This window comes from Calliphora vicina, chromosome 1, assembly GCF_958450345.1.
Source record: "Calliphora vicina chromosome 1, idCalVici1.1, whole genome shotgun sequence".
In the NCBI taxonomy this organism is placed as follows: Eukaryota; Metazoa; Arthropoda; class Insecta; order Diptera; family Calliphoridae; genus Calliphora; species Calliphora vicina.
The window spans coordinates 18,806,005-18,825,028 of NC_088780.1; the positions used below are offsets into that span (position 1 = coordinate 18,806,005).

Genomic DNA, 19,024 nt, shown 5'->3' on the forward strand with positions numbered 1-19,024 from the left:
CTCTAGTCTAGTCTCTAGTCTAGTCTCTAGTCTAGTCTCTAGTCTAGTCTCTAGTCTAGTTTAGTATCCAGTCTAGTCTCTAGGTTAGTCTCTAGTCTAGGCTCTAGTCTAGTCTCTATTCTCTAGTTTAGTTTCCATTCTAGTCTCTAGTTTAGTCTCTAATTTAGTCTCTAGTCTAGTCTGTAGTCCAGTCTCTTGTCTAGCCTCTAGTCTAGTCTAGGCTCTAGTCTAGTCTAGTCTCAAGTCTATTATCTAGTCTATTCTCTAGTCGCTAGTCTAGTCTGCAGTTCTCAGTTTTTTCTTATTTCTATAGTTGATAGCATATTTTTTTCGCACCCTCCCCACAGTGCGATCGCTGCTGATCATGTGTAAATATGACTGCTGTATACAAAACAATCTTCTGATTAAGTGTATTGTGCAGTGTGTAGTTGTAGTTTTTCAATATATATATTTGTTTTCCTTTTAAATAGATGTATGGGGAGTACTTTACTCAATCTAATAATAATAATAATAAAAATAATAATAATAAAATTGTATGTAAACATTTTAATCAGTAGCAATTGAGGCAACTCAAATACAAATTGAACTAAGAAGAAACCATAAAGACTTTGTCGGGGAGGGGCGCAATTGAGGAAATTTCTTAAGAGCCACAAGTTGTGTGTGTGAATATTTGTAACAAATTGGCAAATAAAGGAAAATTTTATAAACATTTTTTTTTTTTGATAAAAAAAAGTGTTAAATTTCGTAATTCAACAAAAGCAAACAGAGTAAATATTAGAAAATTTATTTTTAAAATGTGCTAAAAGGTTTCTTTTGTTAAACCACAAACAGATTTTTTTTAAAATAATTATGAATAAATTGTTAAAAGGTAATTTACAATTTTTTTTATTCATAAACAAAACAAAAAATATTTATTTTTTTCAAAAAAAAAAAAAAAATAAAACTCAAAAAACACTTAAATAGCCATCACATGCTTAATATTTATGTTTATTTCTTCATAAATATAAATAAATATTTTGAATATTACATTTGGCCTGCTCATATGATTGCTTTTTCTAAATATTTGTTTAACATTAACGTTTCTTTTTTTTTCTTTAATGTTTGTTTTTTCATTTATTTCATTTTACAATATTTTTGAGTGTTTATGAGTTTTTTTTTTTTATTTCCCAAAAGTTTATTGAACTGCAAAAATACGACATTTTTGTTATTCGTTTAATTTTATCTTCAATATTTTTGTTTACATTATCGACTTTAGTGACTTATTTTGGTTATTTATAAAATGTTCACAAAATTTATTTGAAATTCTACAAATTATGAATAATTTGAAATTTATTTAAGGAAACTTTTGTGTTTCTTTTGTTACATACTCTAATGGTGGCATTATTTCCCATTCCCTCTGTTTACTATTTAATATGGCATCCCTTTTTCATGTCTCTCTTCTATTGTTTACATTTTGTTGCTCTTTTCTTTTAATGCTGCCACTTTGATGTTGTTGTTTTTGTGCTTTCTCATTGTTTTTCACTCACTAATGATGATTAAATTTCTGTGGTTTTTATGAAATATATTTATTAATTTAACAATTTTAATGTCTCTATTTTTGCTTAAATAAGTTGTGTTTTGTTTAGCTTTGTTGTTGTACGTATTTCGCAATTATTTGCTTCATTAAATTGTAGGTAAAATGCAGCCAAATTTTTAAGATTTTATCGTATTGTTTTTTTTTTTAATTTTTATCCAAATTGTTTTAATGACTTTAATGGCTTATTAAATGTTAAAAAATTAGAATTTCCTGTTTTTTATTTAAATATACATTTAAATAAAATGATTATTTGTTTAATATATATCTGGAAATAAACAGATAATATAAGTGTTAAATGCAATCAGCTAAAGTTTTGAAACTAGAGACTACTCTAGAGTCTACAGTAGGGTCTACAGTAGAGACTAGACTAGAGGCTAGACTAGAGACTAGACGAGAGACTAGACTAGAGACTAGACTATATACTAGACTAGAGACTAGAATAGAGACTAGACTAGAGACTAGACTAGAGACTAGACTAGAGACTAGACTAGAGACTAGACTAGAGACTAGACTAGAGACTAGAATATAGACTAGACTTGAGACTTGACTTGAGACTTGACTTGAGACTTGACTTGAGACTTGACTTGAGACTAGACTAGAGACTAGACTTGAGTCTAGACTTGAGACTAGACTAGAGACTAGACTAGAGACTAGGCTAGAGACTAGACTAGAGACTAGACTAGAGACTAGACTAGAGACTAGACTAGAGACTAGACTAGAGACTAGACTAGAGACTAGACTAGAGACTAGACAGAAAATCCCCAATATAGATTTTTCCGCTGAAATTTATGGATTCATTCTCTATATCCATCGTCCTTTTAACTCTATGAACATTTCTTCAGGTTTGGAAACAAGAAATAGTCACTCAATGCTAAATCCGGAGAATACGGCAGAAGAGGTAGCATTTCGTAGCTTAATTCATGGATTTTTTCCATGGAAACTGCACATGTGTGCACCCGATTATGATCATTCAAAATTGAAACCAATGAGCCATTTGAGATATCTATGTCTTCCACAATATCTCGCACTAACGCTACATTTAAGCTCCGTTACGAGGGTTGGGCTCACGAATGTTGAGTCGACGAAAGATGCAGTTTCTCCTCTTCTGAACGTTTGGGAATCCCCATCCTTACAAAGCACGAGGTGTGGGTTTGCAAAGGTCTACAAAAGGATACGGGAGAAGGACATCATATCGTGATTTATTTCAATTGTTTCGGTTGTAGAGACCTTAACTGGGAGTCCAGAATGTTACGCAGCTTCCCATTGAAATTGATGGAGCAGACTCTGTTCCCATATAGCATTTATCAAGCTTAGCCTTTATTTGAGTGATTCATTCTTTCATGCTTTTCTTCAAGTCACGCGGTATCTTCTATCAATGGCTGTCAAACACAAACTAAATGACGCAGCATGTTCAAATTTTTACAGGAGTCAACTGACAGATGCCAATTGACAGGAGCCGTGTTGCAATTTCAGTTAAGTGACGGGATTTATTGACTTATCCTCGTATTTGCGTTCCTCCGTACGTTTTCCGGATATTCTTAACACTAGTATTTAGACCAGGTGTGTTATTATGTATTTCGATTCGAAACGAAACACTTTCGAAATAAAATGTATAAAGCATACAAATTCGAACGAATTTCTTTTCGAAATGAGTTACACAATAACCCCCCAGAGATGTTAGGTTGCTTCTCGAATGCAACGCAAATATTTTTTTTTTTTTTTTTTTTTTTTTTAAACAAACTGCGAAGCATTTTGCTTGTCTGCAGATACACCCAGAGTCTCTGGCCGGAATCCAACCTGCAACCCTTGGATTAATAGTCCAGCACACTATCATCTAGTCTATCAGGGCACGCATATATGACTATGACTATAGTTAACTGTAGCTGTAAATCTATGACTACTATAGGAAGCATTCTCATATAACCCGTTACATTTTATTCACACTCTATACAAAAACCTATTGTTAATTTAAAATTAACACAACTCACATAAAATTCTACATACTAATCATAAAATTAAACTGAATAATTAGTCACAAAATATTCCAATTTCCCCATAAAAAAATGTTTATGGTCTGCAGGCACATGTCACCATTGTGTAGGCTCCCCCTCTCTCCCTCGATCTGTCTCTTTCTCTCTCTCTTACGCTTTAAAATTTTCCCTTACTCTGAGCAGATACGATTAATTTGAATTAATGTAACCATAAATTAATAAACTTACAAGTCTCTATATGAATTTTTAAATAAAACACATAAAGCAGATGATACCGCTTTTCTAGCTGTTATTTCCTCCTCCATCCCACTTAAACTCCTCTTGGTTACACTTCCTATAGCATTGACATAGGTGGAGGTCAATTAAAATCGTAAAAAAATTCATATGAAATACTTAAAATTTCTATAGAATTGACTAAAATAGATAGATACACATGAATAAACAAATTCGAGCGGCCAGAATCATCTAGCCAATTTTCTATAAAGTATTATTATTAATAATTTTTGTGTTTTTATTATTGTGTGCAAAAAAAATTAAAGCAAAATAATGTGGCAGAGTAAAAAAGAAAAAAAACATGATTAAAAAAATATATATTCGCATTTATATATTGAAAATATCTATTTAATATGGATAGATACAGTGGGTGAGAAAAGTGTGAGAAGGATTTGAAATATAACGATCGACTAATTGATCTAAATATGTTTTTGTATTGTTTGTAAGGTAACATTTACAAGGTCTTGGAACTTTTTGGATGTCTACTGATGGATTGTTTTCATTCCTGTTACTCTTACAATAACATCAGACCCAATTCAAGAGGGTGAGATGGTTTTTCGAGGGACCTATTTCTTTACCAAAAGGACGTATTCCTTTAGCAATAACTTTTAGATTCTTTCTGCTATTCATTTGACTTTACAACTGAGAAACAGAGGACCCACTGTATTTTAAACAATATATGAATGTAGATTAATTTATATTATTAGCATGTAAGTATTATTACATTCTTATTAAGGTAAATCATCACCAAATAGTTTAAGATACAAAACAATAAACAAAATAACAAAGAGGAGAATTGCAATTGAGAAAAAACTTAAAATATTCAGTTCAAAATCAAACGTTGAAACCTGAACACGATCGGCAAACGGCATAGCAAAAGAAATTTGAAACCATGAAAGGATTTAAAGTATTTTTTATGATAATACTAACCTTAAAAGCCATTAAAACGGCAACGAAAGCTGAAACTCCACATGATAAGGACCAAGGTTCTGCAGCAGCACCATCAAAGCATGAAGAAGATCAGCAAGAAAATCTGATCCTAACCTCCTATAAAGATGATTATGATGAGGAAGAACTGAAAACTCCCTTGAAACAAATTCAATTGTATAACGATGATGAGAGATGCAGTGAGAATGGCTTGTGTTCCGACATGGATTATGGCAATAGAGATGAGGTGGTAACATTTGCTCGCAAACTGAAAATACGCTTTACCTCCCAGACCACCTATAAAGTCTTAGAATCCAGGAATTCTTGCTGTTTGACATTTAAGAACTCGAAATTTGCCAATTTTCCTTTAAATCTCTTTGAGGCCTTTAGGATAGAGGAGCTGGACTTTAGGAATTGTTCGTTAAAAACCTTAAAACGAGATAATTTCCTTAGAGCCGAAAATTTAAGCATACTGTTGATGTCCGAGAATCTGTTAAGCGAAATCAAACCCATGCTATTCACCTATGTCGACAATTTATCGTTTCTCTTTTTGGATAGCAATCGCCTAAGCATCTTGTACAAAGACAGTTTTAAGGGTTTGGACAAGCTAAACTATTTGGATTTACACAACAATTTTATAGAGACTCTGCCCTCGCAAATCTTCAGCTATATGCCCTACTTGCAACAAATAAATTTATCCCAAAATCGGCTCAAAATCATAAAATATTCCTTGTTTGCTTACAATCCCCGGCTGTTTAGCATACACTTGCAAAGAAATAATTTAAAAGCTATACAGGAATATGCTTTTAAGCATCAGGAGACTTTAAAACATTTGGATATTTCCCACAATTCCAATTTAAAAACCTTGGTATGTGTCAATCTAAAGGTGGAATATTTATGGGCCAAAAATTGTTCCTTGAAACGCCTCAATATCTATGGTGAAGTGGTAAATGGGGATTTAAGACAAAATTCCCTTAAAGAATTGTATTTTAATCAACCGGAATATTTGGAAACGTTAAGTTTGAAAGACAATAGCCTAGAGCAAATCTCCTGTTTGCAACGAGCCACCAACTTGCTGGATTTAGATGTCTCCCACAATCCTCAACTAAAAACTTTAAACGATTTCTATCAATTCAACTCTTTGGAAAGATTGGATCTTAGCAATACCTCACTGCAGGAAATACCTGTCAACATAATAAATTCTTCACCTAAATTAAGAGCCCTTAATATCTCCTTTAATCAGTTACAGGAAATTAAACCCTTAAATTTCAAATATCTACAGAAATTAACACAATTCTATATACATCACAACAATTGGCAATGTTACAATCTACAGCTACTAATGGATAAAATAATAAAACCCTTGAAAATCTCCTTTACACGAGATAAATACGATCACAACTTCCCTGGAGAATATATACAGGGTATTAAGTGTATGCCTGCTAGAGAACAAACAGATTATGACTATCAAATGGACTCGTATAGCTCTCGGCAGTTAGACATCACAGCCCAAGAGCTCTTCAATAGTTCAAACTCCCTCAAACAGGAGTTTCAAAACTTGGAATATATAAATGATGCAAAGGAATTGAGTCGTGAATTTAAGTCTATTTTTCAAATTTATGAACAAAAATTCAACTGGATTTTTAATAAACTAAACAATATGGATTTGCGTCTTAGGAAATTTGAACGTTTAAGTGAGAGCTTATGGCGTAATGTTGGCATTATGTTTTGAAAGATAAAGTCAAGGGGAAAGATAAAGTTTCAGTAAATTAATATTATTTTATTGTATATTTATATTTAATCTATATATTTCAATTATAATAAACTAATAAAGTTTGCAACTTAACGAACATTATGTAAAGAAGGAGTTTTAAGTTTAAGGAAGAGTATTCAATTTGTCTGCCAAGAAAAGGGGAGTTTCAGGATTTTTCCTCCATTTGTCTTTAATATTATTTTCTACAAATGAAGAACACCTGGTTATTTTGTGATCTCAAGGAATATGAAGTCTTTCTTTTCTTCACATTGATATTAATTTCCTTCATTAAGCTTCACATAATTCGTTCCTTCAAGTGAGATTCCGGAAGTCTTTCCTTTTTTTGCTCTCTTTGCCACTTGACAACCATTTTTTTTGTGATATCATGGAATATGATCACATTACAATTAATTTCCTCCATTAAGTCTGCTACGAAACGGAGTTTCAGGATTTTTCCTCAATTTGTCTTTAATATTACTCTACAAATGAAGAACACCTGGTCATTTTGTGATCTCAAGGAATATGAAGACTTTCTTTTCTTCACATCGGAATTAATTTCCTCCATTAAGCTTCACATAATTCATTCCTTCAAGTGAGATTCCGGAAGTCGTTCCTTTATTTGCTCTCTTTGCCACTAGACAACCTCATTTTCTTTTGTGATATCATGGAATATGAAGTCTTTCTTTTCTTCACATCGGAATTAATTTCCTCAATTAAGCTTCTCATAATTCGTTCCTTCAAGTGAGATTCCGGAAGTCGTTCCTTTTTTTGCTCTCTTTGCCTCTTGCAACCTTATTTTCTTTTGTGATCTCAAGGAATATGAAGTCTTTCTTTTCTTCACATCGGAATTAATTTCCTCAATTAAGCTTCTCATAATTCGTTCCTTCAAGTGAGATTCCGGAAGTCGTTCCTTTTTTTGTTCTATTTGCCACTTTTCCTGTTTATTTTTGTCACTCTACCGATGTCAGCAGGTCATATATGGAAGCGCTATTCACTTCTCCTTTCTTTTCGTTCTTTCTTTTCCTACCTATGCCAATTGGTGGATCGAATTTGCTTCCATTTGATTTCACAGTGTTCTTTCTTCAAGTGAGAAATTGAAAATCTTACTATACACTTCTATTAATTGTATTTCCAAGCTGGGAATAGGAAGTCTTCCAATTTGGATTCCTTACAAGTAAAGAACTCGAATCATATCTTTGAAACACTCAACCGATGCCAACAGTGCAGCACCTTTGACAAATTTGTATTCACAAGTGAATTATAGGAATATTACCATTCCTTGTTTCTCTATCATTTCCTACAGGCGGAAAAACTAGAACGAGTTGTTCCCATTTGGCTTCACACCAATGAGAAAAAACAAGTCATTGTTTTTGTCACTCTTGTCTCGATGTCACATGTTGCACTCAGAAACACTATAGACTTCTCCGATTTGTATTTACAAAAGTGCTCTCTTTCTTTATGCAGGAATTCTATCTTTGAGACTTTGAAACAATGCCAATAATTCAGATTGATAAGTTCAACTCACTTCTTCCTCTACCAATGGCAACAGGCAGACAAGTGAAATAAATTGCTGACATTTGACGTTGCCGCTTTCTTTTCATATTTTTCTAATGAGAAACAGAAAGTCGTAATTTTGCCATTCTATGAATGTTAACTGTCACTATATCGATGTCAATAGGGTCCTTAATTGTATTTAAAAGTGGGGCATAGGAACTCTGTAAGTGGGGCATAGGAACTCTGTACTAATGTCAATAGGAGGATCCATTGAAACGAATTTATTGTGGCTTCACAGAATCCTTCTTCAAGTGTAAAAGAAGAAGTGTTATCCTTTGACACTCTACCAATGCCAAGGTAGGAAGTCTTTCAAGTGTTGATTCTTTAAAGATGCAAATAAACCACATTTGGGTTCACAGATAATTGACACTGTTGATAACAACAGGCTGTATTTTCATGTGTAAAGCGAAACCAAGAGCAGAATATCATCAGATAATTCTTCCAGTTGTCTAAAAGATCTAGAAAGTTCAAGCATGGTCGTGATTAAACATAACAAGTAAATAACCCTACCGATACTAGCAGCAGTGTAGCAGTATAGAACTCTACTTCAATTTATCTTTAAAAGTTAGATCTAGAAGGTCTATGTCAACTCTTGGTTTAAGCGGTAGGAAACTCTCCTATTTGACACTATGGATATCAGTGCAGGGGTACGTAATTCTCTTCCTTACAAATGGAATCCATGAAGTCTGTGTCAACTCATTGTGAAGCTGTACACAATTCTTCATCTATAATTACAAAAGAGATCCGGGATGTTCGAGCCAAAAATTTCATGAAGCGGCATGAGATCCAGGAAGACTATGTTAATTCAAGCGAAGCCAAATTAGACTAATTTAGGTATGAGATGGGATTCTCCCATTCCTCTTTACGAATGAGATCCAAGAAATCGATGACGAAGTGCCAAGAAATTCCATCATTTGACTTCACTGGTTAAGGAGATTGTTGCTAACAACCGGCTCTTGGTGGATGTGTGAAGCGGTACGCAATTATTTTATTTGTCTTTACAAATGAGATACATTAAATTGATGTCAACTCTTGGATTAAGTGGTAGGAATTTCTCGCTTTAGGCTTTATTTCCTTGAATGTTTGCCTTTACAGGAAGTCAATTTTGACTCATGGATTATGCGGTACGAAATTGCTCCATTTGTCGTCGAAGGTAAAAAAGGACTCATTTAGACTGTGAAACCATATGGAATTCTTCCGTTTGTCTAGAAATTCAAAGGTAATGTACACTGTTGTTGCCAGTCAGGATTCATTTGGATGTGTGAATCGGTAAGGCATTTTTCCATTAGTCTTCACAAATAAGATCCAGGAAGTTGAACACAGACTTTCTTATGGATTAAGGAAGAGGAAAGGTTAAGAACAATCAATTTGGATATGTCAAACGATACGCAATTCTTCCATTTATCTTTACAATTGAGATCCTGGAAATCTATGTAAACAAATGAACTAAGCGTTTCGGAATTCTCTTTATTTGGCTTCGCATGTAACGAATACGATCCATAACAAGACCCCATTTAGATGTGTGAAGCTGTTCTTCCATTTCTCTTTACAAATGAGATCCTGAAAGTGGATGTTACCACGTCTCATAGAGGAAGCGGAATGTTGTTCTTGTATCTAGAGGAATAAGGAAAGCTCTTTTCTAATACTGTTCCTTGTCTTTGTGTTAGGACTATTTAGTACTTCTATCGAATCTTTAAACTTTCCTCTAAGGATGTTTAAAGGGATATATCTGATTCTTCCACAATCCTAAATTCAAACTTAACAATTTGTAATGATTATTCCAACTTAGACGTACCATATGCAATTCTTCCGTTTGTCTAGGAATTCAAAGGTAATGTACACTGTTGTTGCAAGTCATGATTCATTTGGATGTGTGAAGCGGTGAGGCATTTTTCCACTAGTCTTCACAAATAAGATCCAGGAAGTTTGACACAGACTTTCTTATGACTTAAGGAATAGGAAAGGTTAGGAACAATCCATTTGGATTTGTCAAACGGTACGCAATTCTTTCATTTATCTTTACAATTGAGATCCTGGAAATCTATGACTAAGCGTTTCGAAATTCTCTGCGGACCAACAATTCCCCATTTAGATGTGGGAAGCGGTTCTTCCATTTCACTTTACAAATGAGATCCTCATAGAGGAAACGGAATGTAATTCTTGTATCTAGAGGAATAAGGAAAGCTCTTTTCTAATAATGTTCCTTGTCTTTGTGTCCTATCGAATCTTTAAACTTTTCTCTAAGGATGTTTAAAGGGATATAGCTGATTTTTCCACAATCCTAAATTCAAACTTAACCAATTGTAATGCTTATTCGAACTTTGGTCTTTAGTCAGTCTGCTTATTTCCTGGCTGTACCGTAAAGTTTGAGGTACAACCAGGATTCCATGGGCTGCTTCTCCTCAAGCAGCTCACTTGGGTCCATTCAAATCTGATCTCATTGTGATACCCAAGGGGTAGACAGCAGTGCATTTACAATACTTCAGTTGCCTCCAAATTAAACCAGCCAGATTCCCGGATGAAGGAGTAGATTCGTCTAAGATTCATCCTTGATAACTCATTCAAGCATGATAGGAATGGAAATCCGAGGATGCGTTCCCTCAGGTTTGTAAGAGGCGGGCATTGGCAGAAAAGGTGGTACACAGTCTCTTCCTCTTCTTCATTATGACAGCTTTTACAGTAATCATTGTACCGTAGGCCCAATCTTCTAGCATGTGTCCCGATTAAAGGAGACAATTAGCCTTATTTGCTCACGACGGTATTCTATAAGTAGATTCGTCCTGTTGGCATCATATACGGCCCAAGTCGACCTTGCTGTAGCACAGGAAGGTTCATTAGTCCATCTGTATTGTGCAGTCTCATATAGTTTCTGCTGAACAGCCCATATTGAATTTAACAAGGGAAATACCAGAAAAGGGGTCGATCGCCTCATCACTCATCATTGCACCCATTTTGGCCAAATCATCTGCTATACAATTACCCTGATCTCCATCATGTCCAGGGACCCATATAAGCGTTATCCTAGAATGTCTCGCTATCTCATTTAGGGATACCCGGCATTCCTTGGTTAACCTAGATGTCGAAAAGACACCCGCTATTCCGTTAACGGCAGCCTTGCTGTCAGTAAATATACAGTTGGATGCACGTTTAATAGCTGTAATTTCTGCCTGAAGAGCAGTACAGAAGTTAGGTAGCCTAAAGTAGGATTTTATCCCAAAGTCCTCAATATAGAAACCTCCACCTACCCTGTTTCCCCTTTTAGAGCGATCAGTTTGAGGTATAGAATCTTGAAATTCTTGGAGAATCTCACTCCTTTTGAATGAATTGTGAATGGATATTCTTCTACTGAATCTTTTGATGGACATTGAATGGTTGCATAGCTAAGCAAGTCAATATCAATCACTACAATGAATTTGTTTGCTGACAAATCATTAGATTAATTCTGCTCAGCGGAAAGATGTGATTCACTACAGTCTTCCTTTAGTTATATATTTGAGATTGCAATAGCTCCATCTTAAGGTCGGAGAGAAGGTATTGGCGTCACTTTCCTTTAATGAAACCTTAACTCTACTAAAAGTAATGAAGTAGGACTTGGATGTGGAAAAAACAATTGAATAGAGTGAGGATCATTCGGGAAGGAAGATCATTCGGGGAAAGAAGATATATCATAAGAATCCATCCCCAATCCTGGATGAAAATCAAATTATCCAAAGATTTTACGGAAGCAGTTTTGTTCCGCGGCAAATTCTTAATCTGACATCTGTTATAGGAGCTGCAGTTAGATTAATTTATTGCAAATTTATTTGTTATTAACGACGACATTCCTTTTGGCTGCCACTGTGGTTTTAAACAATGTATGAATGAATACAAACATATTGTACATTAACGAATACACTAAATAAATGAATGTATGTATCAATGTATATTCCACATATAATTATTACTTTTTTATTCTAAATAATCACAAAATAGCTTCGGATACATACAACAATAACAATAAATAAAATAATATACATATAATAAACACAAAAATTGTGCAGTCAAACGTGGAGGAGAATTCAAAATGAAAAAAATACAAAAATATTCAGTTAAAAATCAAACGTTGAAACACGAACACGAACAGCAAACGGTATTGAAAAAGAAATTTTGTGTGAGAATAGAATCTATTCTTTTGTTTTAAACTAAAAAAACCATGAAAGGATTAAAAATATTGTTTATGGTGATATTGGTTGTAAAGGCCATTAAAACGGAAACGGAAGCTGAGTTACAAGATGAAGAGAAGGATCAAGGTTCTTTGGCACAATCACAGCAATCCCAGGAAAATGAAGATCAGCAAAGTGTCAGTGTTGAAGATGGAAATGAAGATAATGCGGATGATAAGGCAGGACGCAATTTGACAGCCATACAATTGTATACCGATGATGAGAGATGTAATGATATAGGCGTGTGTTCTGGAATGGATTATGGTGATAAAAGTGTGGTGGTAACATTTGACCGCAAATCACAGATACGTTTCACCTCTGAGAACACCTATAAAATCAAGGAAGCCAATTATTTCACTTTGACTTTTGTCAACTCCAAATTTGCCAATTTCCCTTTAAATCTCTTCTATGCCTTCAAGGTGCAGGAGCTGGATTTTAGGAACTGCTCGTTGGAAACCTTGAAATGGGATAATTTCCTTAAGGCAGACAATTTAAGCATACTGCTGTTGTCCGAGAATCTATTGACCGAAATCAAACCCATGCTATTCTCTTATGTCGACAATTTATCGTTTCTCTTTTTGGATAGCAATCGCCTAAGCATGTTGTACAATGATAGTTTCAAGGGTTTGGGCAAGCTAAACTTTTTGGATTTACACAACAATCTTATAGAGACTCTGCCCTCGCAAATCTTCAGCTATATGCCGGGCATACAACAAATAAATTTGGCTGGAAATCGCCTGAAGATTATACAAGATGCTTTATTTGCTGAAAATCCTCGACTGTTTAGCCTGCATCTGCAGCAAAATGAATTAACTGAGATACAGGAGTATGCCTTTCAAGAGCAGAATATCTTAAAATATTTGGATGTTTCCCATAATACGGATTTGGAAACTTTGGTGTGTGGCAATGTGAAAGTGGAGAATTTATGGGCCAAAAACTGTTCTCTTTATCGGGTCAATATCTATGGCGAGGCGGTGCATGTGGATTTGCAACAAAATAATCTCAAAGAATTGTATTTTAGTCAGCCGGAATATTTGGAAACGTTGCGCTTGAAAGACAATGAATTAGAGCAAATCTCCTCTTTGGCTCTCACCACCAACTTGAGAACTTTCGATGTCTCCAATAATCCCGGACTTAAAACTTTACCCGATTTATGGCAAATTAACTCTTTGGAGAGACTGGATCTTAGCAATACCTCTCTCAAAGAAATACCCATTACGGTATTGGCTTCTCCCCATAAATTGCGTTCCTTAAATGTCTCCTTTAATCAGCTGCAGGAAATTAATCCTTTAAATTTCAAATATTTCGAAAAATTATCACAATTTTATATACATGAAAACAACTGGAACTGTTACAATCTACAAATGCTCATGGACATGGTGATAAAACCCCTGAGAATCTCCTATACTCACGATGAATATGACAGCAATTTTCCTGGAGAATATATACAGGGCATTAAGTGTATGTATCGTTTGGAACCATTAGATGATGAATATTATGTGGATTCTTTAAGTTCCCAGCAGTTGTTGGAGAATAACGCCCAAGAGGTTTCCAATATCTCACCCTCCAATATACAGGAGTACAATCAATTGAATTTTGAACATGCCAAGGAAATGGAGAAATTGAGACGTGAATTTAAGACTATCTTTGGTATCTATGAGCAAAAGTTTGCCCTGGTAATGGAAAAACTTAATGACATTGATATGCGTTTGAAGTCCTTTGAACGTTTTAACAAGACCTTGTGGCAGCAGGTTTCCATTGTGGTTTGATAAAGGATAAACAGTTGTTATCACATCAAAATCAAATTTATGTTAATTAACAGTATTGTAATGTATATTTGTATTTAATCTCGCTATATATCTTTGATAATAAATTTAAATATTTTAGTACTTAAAGAAAGCAAAATGTAGTAAAAAGAGATGGTTTAATTTGAAACGATAAAGTTCAAGGATAGGGTTTAATTTGTAAAGTTTTGTTTTGTTTAGGATTTAAAATATGAATATTTAAAAGCAATAATCAAAATTTTTTTGGAAAAAATTAAATTTAATCCAAATGCAGCGTCTATAGCAGATGCCAAAACGAATTTGCCGCGGAAATCTAAACTGCTTCCGTAAAATCTTTGGATAATTTGATTTACATCCAGGATTGGGATGGATCCTTATGATATATCTTCTTTCCCGAATGATCTTCCTTCCCGAATGATCCTCACTCTACTCAATAGTTTTTTCCACATCCAAGTCCGACTTCATTACTTCCAGTAAAGTTAAGGTTCACATTAAAGGATAGTTAATTTAAATTAATCCAAATGCAGCGTCTATAGCAGATGCCAAAACGAATTTGCCCCGGAAATCTAAACTGCTTCCGTTACATCTTTGAATAATTTGATTTACATCCAGGATTAGGGATGGATCCTTATGATATATCTTATTTACCGAATGATTTTCCTTCCCGAATGATCCTCACTCTACTCAATAGTTTTTTCCACATCCAAGTCCGACTTCATTACTTCCAGTAAAGTTAAGGTTTCATTAAAGGAAAGTGGCTCCAATATCTTCTCTTTGACCTTAAGAAGAACCTATTACAATCTCTAATATCTAACTAAAGGAAGGCTGTAGTGAACCAGATCTTTTCGCTAAGCAGAATTAATACAAATTCATTGCAGTGATTGATATTGACTTGCTTAGCTATGCAACCAAACCAAAGTTTCAGTAGAAGAACATCCATTCACAATTCATTCAAAAGGAGTGTGATTCTCCAAGAATTTCAAGATTCTATACCTCAAACTTTATGGTTTACGGTACAACCAGGAATTCAGCAGACTGACTAAAGACCAATGTTCGAATAAGCGTTAAAAATTGTTAAGTTTGAATTTATGATTGTGGAAGGATCAGCTATATCCCTTTAAACATCTTTAGAGAAAAGTTTAAAGATTCGATAGGACACAAAGACAAGGAACATTATTAGAAAAGAGCTTTCCTTATTCCTCTAGATACAAGAATTACATTTCGTTTCCTTTATGAGACGTGTTAACAACATCCACTTTCAGGATCTCATTTGTAAAGAGAAATGGAAGAACCGCTTCACACATCTAAATGGGGACTTGTTATAACTCTTCTTTCCCGAATGATCCTAACTGCAGTAGTTAAGGTTTCATTAAAGGTCTCTTTGACCTTAAGAAGGATCTATTGCAATCCCTAATATCTAACTAAAGGAAGGCTGTAGTGAACCAGATCTTTCCGCTGAGCAGAATTAATCTAATGATTTGTCAGCAAACAAATTCATTGCATTGATTGATATTGACTTGCTTAGCTATGCAACCATTCTATGTCCATCAAAAGATTCAGTAGAAGAATATCCATTCACAATTCATTCAAAAGGAGTGAGATTCTCCAAGAATTTCAAGATTCTATCCCTCAAACTGTCTGGTTTATGGTACAACCAGGAAATCAGCAGACTGACTAAAGACCAATGTTCGAATAAGCATTACAAATTGTTAAGTTTGAATTAAGGATTGTGGAAGAATCAGCTATATCCCTTTAAACATCCTTAGAGAAAAGTTTAAAGATTCGATAGGACACAAAGACAAGGAACATTATTACATTCCGTTTCCTCTATGAGACGTGTTAACATACACTTTCAGGATCTCATTTGTAAAGAGAAATGGAAGAACCGCTTCACACATCTAAATGGGGACTTGTATATCTCTTCTTTCCCGAATGATCCTAACTACAGTAGTTAAGGTTTCATTAAAGGAATGTGGCTCCAATATCTTCTCTCCGACATTAAGATGGACCTATTGCAATCTCAAATATCTAATTAAAGGAAGGCTGTAGTGAACCAGATCTTAATCTAATGATTTGTCATCATACAAATTCATTGCAGTATTGATATTGACTTGCTTAGCTATGCAACCATTCTATTTCGATCAAAAGGTTCAGTGGAAGAATATCCATTCACACTTCATTCAAAAGGAGTGCGATTCTCCAAGAATTTCAATATTCTATCCCTCAAACTGTCTGGTTTATGGTACAACCAGGAAATCAGCAGACTGATTAAAGACCAAAGAATAATCATTACAAATTGTTAAGTTTGAATTTAGGATTGTGGAAGAATCAGCTATATCCCTTTAAACATCTTTAGAGAAAAGTTTAAAGATTCGATAGGAGTACTAAATAGTCCTAACACAAAGACAAGGAACATTATTAGAAAAGAGCTTTCTTTCCCTATTCCTCTAGATACAAGAATTATATTCCGTTTCCTTAATGAGACGTGTTAACAGCCACTTTCAGAATCTCACTTCACACATCTAAATGAGGTGTTGTTATTATGGATCGTATTCGTTACATGTGAAGCCAAATAAAGAGAATTCCGAAACGCTTAGTCCAGTTGTTTACATAGATTTCCAGGATCTCAGTTGTAAAGATAAATGGAAGAATTGCGTACCGTTTGACATATCCAAATGGATTGTTCTTAAACTTTCCTATTCCTTAAGTCATAAGAAAGTCTGTGTCAAACTTCCTGGATCTTATTTGTGAAGACTAGTGGAAAAATGCCTCACCGCTTCACACATCCAAATGAATCTTGACTGTCAACAAATGTCATTGAATACCTAGACAAACGGAAGAATTGCATATGGCTTCACATGTCTAAATTAGGCCTTTTTGATAATTTTGTATTTTACCTTCGACGACAAATGGAGCAATTTCGTACCGCATAATCCATGAGTCAACATTGACTTCCTGTAAAGGCAAACATTCATGGAAATAAAGGAAAAAATAAAAATATATATTTTTTTTTAAATATTTTTATTTAAACAAAATTATTTTTTTTTCCAAATTGTTTTTAAAAATTTTTTTTCGAAATTTTTTAATTTAAAAAAAAAAATTTTTGGGAAAAATTAATTTTTAAAAAAAAAAAATTTTTTTGGGAAAAATAATTTTTGACAAAAAAAATTTTTGGCAGATTCTACTGAAGATACAATTTTAAATGATTTAAAATATATTTAAAAGCAATAAACACAATTTTAAAAAACATTTGAAGAATCGTAAGTCCTTTTTATCGCTTTAATTACCTAAAAACATTTCAAAACTCTATTATAACAAACATCAATCATTTTATTTTTGCAAAAAAAAAAACAATTGAGATTTATTTGTTTTTGTTTTTGCTGGTAATATCTTGTCCGTGGAGTTTTTAAACATGTTGCTATGCCCACAAATAATAACAAACACACAACAAACATATTGAATTGAAATCATTTAATATTAAAACACAAACATTTGCAATCATACAAATTGATGGGAATAAATAAATAAATAACAAATAAATGAAAGAAAACAAAGCAAACAGATTGACATGACAAAGCAGTAATGCCAAATAAGAAATGTTTGCAAAAATTCTTAATGTTTTTTTTTTTTAAATTTGCCATAAAATCATTAATATAGCAAAAACGCCAATTTCACAAAATATTGTTAAGTTTACAACAACAACAGCAAATCAGAAATTGATAATTTCAGAAAAATTTTAAATAAAATCGCCAATATTACAAAATACTTATATTTATACAAAATATTAATAATTTATAAAAAAATCGCTTATTTCACAAACATTTTACAAAAAAATCGCTAATAATACAAAAATGTCCAATTAAAAACAACACAAATTTCATTAAAAAGTGTTAATTTTAGAAAAACATAATAAAAAAATCGAATATTTCACAGCCATTTCAAAAAAAAGCGTAAAAAAAACGATTTCACTAAAATGTTGAAAAAAAAGGTCTGTAGAATCATCATATTACAAATCAATCAAATCGCCAATTTTCACTTTGTGAAAGAAATTCTCAATTTCAGAAAAGTTCGTAAATTTCACAAAATATTGAGATGTTACAAAAAATCGCCAATTTTATAAAAAAAAATTTAAATTTCATAAAATTGTTTAATTTTAGAAAAACATAACAAAAAATCAAAAATTTCAATCACGCCAATGCAAAAAAAAATAAATTTAAAACGCTTATTTATTTAAAAAACAAGCGATTTTACATAAAATTTTGAAATCGCTGATATTGAAAAATCGCCAATTTCACAAAATATTGCTAAGTTTCCAATAATAAATCAAAAATTGCTGATTTCAGTTAAATGGTAAATTTCAAAAAATTCTAAATTTCATAAAGTGTTCTAGAAAAACAAGAACAAAATCGCCATATAAAAAAATTTACATAAAATTTTGGGAAAAAAATCACTAAAGATCTCTAAAACCGCTGATATTACAAAATCTCCAATTTCACAAAAATTCTTAAATTTCACAAAATATTGATAAATAAAAAAAAGTAAAAAAATTTTACAAAAAATCGCTAATATTAAAAAAATCGTCAATTTAAAAAAAATCACATATTTCAATAGTGTTCTAGAAAAACAAGAAAAAATCAAAAATTTTACAGCAATTTAAAAAAACTTGTTTTACATAAAATTTAAAAAAAAATCACAAAGGTCTCTAAAATCGCTGGTATTACAAAATCGACAATATCACAAAAATTTACAAATTTCATGAAATATTAATAATTTCAACAAAAATAAAACAAAATCGCCTAATTGCTTCAAAACATTTTACAAAAATCGCAAATATTACAAAAAATCGCCAATTTAAAAAATTACTAATTTCAATAAAAATTTAAAAAACTTGTTTTCAAAAATTTTTACATAAAATTCACAAAGATTTCTAAAATCGCGGATATTTAAAAAAACGCTTATTTCCA

The 19,024-nt window shown here is 32.9% G+C and overlaps 3 protein-coding genes across 4 annotated transcripts in view; all 3 read left to right on the forward strand.

The window, feature by feature from the left end:
• The window catches only part of SNF4Agamma (SNF4/AMP-activated protein kinase gamma subunit), a 279,015-nt gene that overhangs the window by 47,283 nt on the left and 212,708 nt on the right, over window positions 1-19,024 (forward strand). The gene's annotated exons all lie outside the window — the stretch shown is intronic.
• On the forward strand, window positions 4,685-6,499 carry LOC135948826 (leucine-rich repeat-containing G-protein coupled receptor 6-like). Its single transcript, XM_065498280.1, has one exon. The coding sequence runs from the start codon at window positions 4,733-4,735 to the stop codon at window positions 6,497-6,499; it is 1,767 nt and encodes a 588-aa protein (XP_065354352.1). The 5' UTR covers window positions 4,685-4,732.
• LOC135963843 (leucine-rich repeat-containing protein 15-like) lies at window positions 12,000-14,192 on the forward strand. The gene has a single exon (XM_065515871.1). It carries the CDS (start codon window positions 12,267-12,269, stop codon window positions 14,043-14,045), a length of 1,779 nt encoding a protein of 592 aa, XP_065371943.1. The 5' UTR covers window positions 12,000-12,266; the 3' UTR covers window positions 14,046-14,192.

What these genes read in the sequence shown, in the direction of transcription:
- LOC135948826 (XM_065498280.1), top strand. Translation starts at nt 4,733, where the DNA reads ATGAAAGGATTTAAAGTATTTTTTATGATAATACTAACCTTAAAAGCC.
- LOC135963843 (XM_065515871.1), top strand. Translation starts at nt 12,267, where the DNA reads ATGAAAGGATTAAAAATATTGTTTATGGTGATATTGGTTGTAAAGGCC.